Source organism: Sabethes cyaneus, chromosome 2, assembly GCF_943734655.1.
Source record: "Sabethes cyaneus chromosome 2, idSabCyanKW18_F2, whole genome shotgun sequence".
Taxonomy (NCBI): Eukaryota; Metazoa; Arthropoda; class Insecta; order Diptera; family Culicidae; genus Sabethes; species Sabethes cyaneus.
In genome coordinates this window covers 97,491,323-97,497,175 of record NC_071354.1, presented here as the reverse complement: position 1 = coordinate 97,497,175, position 5,853 = coordinate 97,491,323, and the positions used below count along the sequence as shown (strand labels likewise).

Sequence of the window (5,853 nt, the reverse complement as noted above, 5' to 3'; positions counted from 1 at the left end):
CCTGAAAGTGCTGCAGCCATGTGATGTCATTATCTTCGACGCGACGGTGGTGGTAGTCGGCAACATTGATTTGGCGGAGCCAGTTGTGGGCAATCCAGTTTCAAATGCCCATTCCATTTATAATGGTAACATTGATTTTTAAAGACATCGTAAAAAGTGCACGCAAAAAAGAACGCACAACACAATGCTTCGGTGCTATTTTTAGCTGGGTTTCAAGTGTTTTATTTTCACTCTGCAGGATGTCTGGGATCGGCTGGCCAATTGCCAGTTTATATTTACACCTCAAATATTCTTCATTTTTGATTTGATTCTGTGATCTGACGTTGTGATGACATTTTTCCTCCTACAACAATTATATTATTTTTTAAAAGCTTACGTATATGGGTCATTCCATCTCAAACGTACACAAAAACCGGAAAAATTGGATCCGACCATCAGCGATTTCAACCAAAATTGGCATAATTGTTCATTCCGACCCCACAACCAATTTCCAAAAGTTTTACGCCAATTGAGCAATCCCCCTAGCAATGGCGCTACTGCTCTTTAACAGATTTTCCAAAAAAGTCATTTTGCGGGCTTAAATATCTCTGAAACAGTTTGGTGTGAAGACTTGCCACTATACTTTTTCTATAGGTTTTTGGCCGCGGAATCGAATGATGTTATTAGTTTTTAGCTAATTTGTCAACATCATACATTTTTTTGCAATTTAAAACGAAAGATGCGAATATCTTAAAACATCTCCAATTTTGTTTTCAAATAAATATGCTTAAAATGTTCGCCAGAAAATTCTACATAAGAATCACTTAACGAGAAAAAACAATATTGGTAGTTTGGGAGATATGGCGTTTTAAATATCTGGGCCGTGCGTAATTCTGTCTGAATTGTATGTTTAAACACGCCTACCTGAAGCTTCCGGATATTTTCATGACTAAATAATGTATTTTAATGAAAGAGATTTCTGAATTTACGTCGTTTTTAGGCTAGTTTTTCTCATAGTGCAATGAACTAACTGGCACTTGTCATCTTTTTCGAATGTCATAAACCTTTTGCACGTGAAGCAGGGATGGTTCGATCACTTTAACTCAATTTTGATTCATTTGACAGTACCGTCTTAACGGGGCCAAATATGACAAAGTTGTATATGAGACATTTGTAGCACAGGTTATTGTCTATAATTTTTCTGAACAAAGTTTTGCTGTATCTTGTGTAGTTACTGCGCTACAATGCTAGTGTCTTATTAGTGACTAAATTAACGCTCATTTAATCACTGATGAGTTACTAGCGATGTAGCACCGTAACTACAAAAGATACAGCAAAACTTTGTTCAGAAAAATTGTAGATTAGAACTAGTTCTACAAATGTCTCATACATAACATTGTCATATTTGGCTCGGCTGAGACGGTACTGTCAAATGAATCAAAATTGAGTCAAAGTGATCGAACCATCCCTGACGTGAAGTAAACAGTGTATTGAAACTATTTTGTCTCATTGATGGACACTTAGAGAAGATTTTTGTAACTTTTAAGCTATATAAAAAACAAATATGGTGTTTATTTTAAAATCTTTACATTTAACATATAAGAGGCTTGCCTGAAGCCAAAAGCACGTCTCTGACAGGACGCCATAAGAGGCTTATCGGTAACTAAAAACAGGCCCATGACAAGAAGTTTTGCTTTCATAGCAAAGGGTTGTGTTCTCAGTCACCCGGTCGACTGCTGTACTGCTCGATTACTCAACAAAACTGCTCTACTGCTCGACTGGACTGTTCGACTCAACTGCTCGATTGGACGATCTACCTGACCACTGTACTGAACAGACCGATTTAACTGCTCGACTGGACTACTCTACTCAACTGCTCGATTCGACTGCTCAACTTACTACTCGACTCAACTGCTCGACTTAACTGCTTGATTGGACTGTTCCATTCGACTGCTTGACTAAACTAGATTAGACTAAAATAAAGTCGCACACTCGACTGCTCGATTTAACTACTCGATTCAACTGCTCGACATCTTCGCAAATACCGGCAAATCCGCAGTTTTCTTGACAGACATTTATATTTTCCGGATCGTAAGATTCGGGCCCAACTAGTTTAAGAATAAATCAAGGAAATTTAACTTGATATTAAATTGTTTAATCTGAAGCACACGTAAAACGTAAGTAGAGATAGTTCGTATATCAATCTATTCCATCATCCATTTGGAACATGTTCACTTCCTTTAATTTTAGCTTTCGATGTATCGTTTATATTCCAAAAGTGGGAAAAAGAATCAAATAATAAATCACTAAGTCAAGTCAAGTCAAGTCTACCAGTCGTCATAGTTCGAGTCTCGACTGGAAGAGGTTGCTAGAGTCAATAGGATCGTAGCACTAGTGCCGCAATTGTCCTGTACTCTAACAGCTGACTGCGAAGTCTGTTAGACAAAAACCGAAGGCCAGGCTTCGAAAACGAAACGTAGCATCTACTGTCTTACCTGACCTACTGCTAATGTACGTGTCATGGCAATAAACGTTACATTTTAGTACTATTCGTTTATAACGCAAGTGCAGCTAATATCGACCGATTTTTTTAATTAATGTTTTTATTATTGCATGTAACTTGTAAAAAGTTGCAAAAATAACTACTCAGTTTTAAAACAAAATCATTGCGTACTACTGTCACTTGAAATATTAGGTAAGCAATAACGTACTTAATTTTTAGTGATCAACACTAACGATATTTTCGATACAAGGGCGATATTTTACGAAACCTTTCGAACCAACACGATCTCACGAAGACACCGTATATTCGCAGTTACTCAGGTAAAACAGCAAGCTTTACTTTACTACCAAAAATTGCAAACTATTTTTGCCTTACAAAAATGAATTGAATGCACTGCCGATGCTTCTGAACTGTATCTGTTAAGATATTTTAACTCACCTTGCCCGCAACTATATCCAAACAAACCACGCGTAATTCGAGAAACCCTAAAGCAACCCAGTCGATTAATTAAACTATTATTTAAACTAATCGCTCGGGTGACAAGTGAGTCAAAATTGCTTCGGATATTTCACACCAACAATTGATTAGCGCGGTGCGCTTTTCTAACACTTTCCCTTTTTTTGGCAGCTTTAAAAGCGTCGTAATACCTGATAACAGCTTAGTTCGTTCGTGGTTGTATGTTGTGGTGTTCAGAAAGATAGATATGAAAGTGATCATTCAGCTTGTTGTGCTGATAACCCTCACCGGCAGTGTGTTTGGTTCGAAATTATGGGAGGAATCCAGCATAGAACCAAATGTTACAGTGTCCAGTAACCGCGAAGCTCGAGGTAATCGAGTCGAATAACGAAAAATTTATAAAGTTGAATAATACCTGTTTGTGACTTCCTAGTGTTTCCATTCTGGTCAATTGGGCGAATTGCCAATACGGTATGTACGGGTACAAACGGATTGATTGGAAATTGTCAAATTCGTGGAGAATGTACCGCCAATGGCGGTATAGCGTCTGGAAACTGCTCTACACTCACATGGCAAGCAGTCTGCTGTACTTGTAAGTTTAAAAGTGACATTTATAATAGAAAGGATCTACGTACGGATACATTTTCTGCTTTCAGTCGTTCAAAGCTGTGGTGCCACAACATCTCAAAACGTTACCTACTTCACAAACGCTGGTTATCCCACGCCATACAACGGAGGCGGAACGTAAAGTGAAAAATCGTTTGTTATAAACACTTACATTATTTGCAACTTTTATTCAGATGCGCGATAACGGTGGTTCCACCAGATAATACGGTATGTCAGTTAAGGGTCGATTTCACTACGCTATCACTAGCACAACCGAATGGAGATGGAGTCTGCAGTATAGATAATGTTCAAATAAGTGGTGGATCCTCAGCGGTTCCTGTAATTTGTGGCGATAACAATGGGCAGCATGCTTATGTATCATTTAGCGGAACCGCCGCAATCAGAATTGTGGTTTCAATGACTGCATCAACGTCCTTTAACCGAGTATGGTTGATGCAACTTAGTATGATATCCTGCACGAGTGCTTACCAGGCGCCAGCTGGGTGTCTCCAATATTTTTTCACAAATACTGGGACGATTGCCAGTTTTAATTACGGATCCGCGGCTAATTCGGCCTTGAACTCACTGGGAATGATCGGTACTCGCCAGCTAGCCAACTCTAACTACGGAATATGTATTCGAGCTAATGCCGGAATGTGTACAATAACCTACGCCTTGGTAAGGGCAATTCTTAATTGCAACATAGATATGGTCTTTTATTTTTTTATTTATAGCCTGCAGGCGATTCAAGCGCGTTCACCATGTCGATGGATGCCACTGCGGTAGCCCCAAACACTCTTGGAACGGCTGCTGTAGGAGCTACCGGAGTGGACTGTACAATGGACTTCATAGTTATTCCAAACCCCACTGGACTGGCTTTTGATCGGTTCTGTGGTTTAGGATTAGGACCTACCACAAGTATAGTAAAAAGTGATGCCAAAAAATTTCACATTTTCAAATGCCTCCGTTTTTCTTCTTTTGTAGGTGGTACAACGCCCTTTGTTGTATATTATGTTACTAACGCCAATGACAACGGTGATGTTGCTAATCGAGGTTTTCGTTTGGCGTACACTCAAAACGGTTGCGCCGTGACTGGAGGATAATAAAGACTGATAAGAAAAAATAGTTTTTCTTCACAACAACCCAATCCATCCAACATTTTCCGTCTACATCTTCTTCTTCTTCTTTTTCTAAATGGTTGCTCTGTTAAACACAATAGCTCCTCCCTGAAGTAATACCGATAAGGTGGTGCCAGAGGGGATGGAGGCTGGAGACTTGAGTAGGGTTTTAGTGGGTCCGGATCATCATGCCTCATTGGGGGGCTCGGGATACCAAACCCCACTCCCTGAGTTGTCTTCTCAGGTGTCTGAAAGTACCGTATCTTCTAAGGTGCTCGCAGATTTCCCTACTCGTAAAAAATGGTTGCTGTGTTATATACAGTATGCAATAAAGCAAAAAAAATTAAATGGAGTCGTGTTGATCTACAGACGTCCATATAGATTCAAGGTATGATGCAGGTCTAACAAGCCAATCGTCGTATGTTCGAATCTCAGCTGGGAGGTGCTATGGAGAACCAGTGGAATTATTGCACTAGCCCCGTCCTGTACTCCAATAGCGGCTGCAAAGTCTGTCAATAAGGAAGGGTCAAGCCTTAAAGACCTTTATACCCAAGGCTTTGCTTTTTTGACCGACAGAATGGCTGCCAACGCTTTGCTGATAAACTCACACAGCCCAGGCTGCATGCAATGTTCCGCTAATAACTAGAAATACTCTGGGTATGTTCAGCATTAACGAAGAAATGATCTCTTGAGCTGCCTCAACGTTGAAATCTCCGTCCAAAACCGGTGCAGATGATATTTCGTCTATGTTTCTAAAAAAACCGTTGAAGACCTGTTAATCTCTCGCCGTCTCATGCTTGGTTTTCTATCTAAATATCTGAAGCGGGGTATTTCTACTTGCATGGACCATATGTTTCCAACCAATATGTTGCACCCGCCATATGTTTCCTGTGGGGGGATCGGAAAGAGGTTAATAACTACTTTAGCAGATCACCGTCAAATGAACGTTATCTATGCTGATTTGTCTGCGGAGTTCGACCAAAGCAATCATTCGGTATCAGCGCCAGTGTATTGCGTTGGTTCACTTCCTACCTCGTTGGTCGTAAACTGATTGTGACAGTTGTAGATGTTCAATCAAATGCGTTTGTGGCCGCGTCTGGAATCCCACAAGGTAGTCATTTGGGTCCGTCAATCTTCCCGCTGTACTTCAATGATGCCAATCACGTACTTAGAGGAAAAAGCGCTGACGAT

At 40.2% G+C, this 5,853-nt stretch overlaps 1 protein-coding gene across 1 annotated transcript; it reads left to right on the top strand.

The window, feature by feature from the left end:
- The first annotated feature begins 3,185 nt into the window (after nucleotides 1-3,185).
- On the top strand, nucleotides 3,186-4,647 carry LOC128735735 (uncharacterized). The gene is made up of 6 exons (XM_053830224.1): nucleotides 3,186-3,309; nucleotides 3,372-3,530; nucleotides 3,595-3,682; nucleotides 3,739-4,222; nucleotides 4,279-4,462; nucleotides 4,529-4,647. The coding sequence occupies exons 1-6, from the start codon at nucleotides 3,186-3,188 to the stop codon at nucleotides 4,645-4,647; spliced, it is 1,158 nt and encodes a 385-aa protein (XP_053686199.1).
- Nucleotides 4,648-5,853: the final 1,206 nt, after the last annotated feature.

Coding starts and splice junctions, on each gene's coding strand:
- LOC128735735 (XM_053830224.1), top strand. CDS start 3,186: ATGAAAGTGATCATTCAGCTTGTTGTGCTGATAACCCTCACCGGCAGT. Junction 3,531..3,594: donor GCAAGCAGTCTGCTGTACTT/GTAAGTTTAAAA, acceptor TTCTGCTTTCAG/TCGTTCAAAGCTGTGGTGCC. Junction 4,463..4,528: donor AGGATTAGGACCTACCACAA/GTATAGTAAAAA, acceptor CTTCTTTTGTAG/GTGGTACAACGCCCTTTGTT.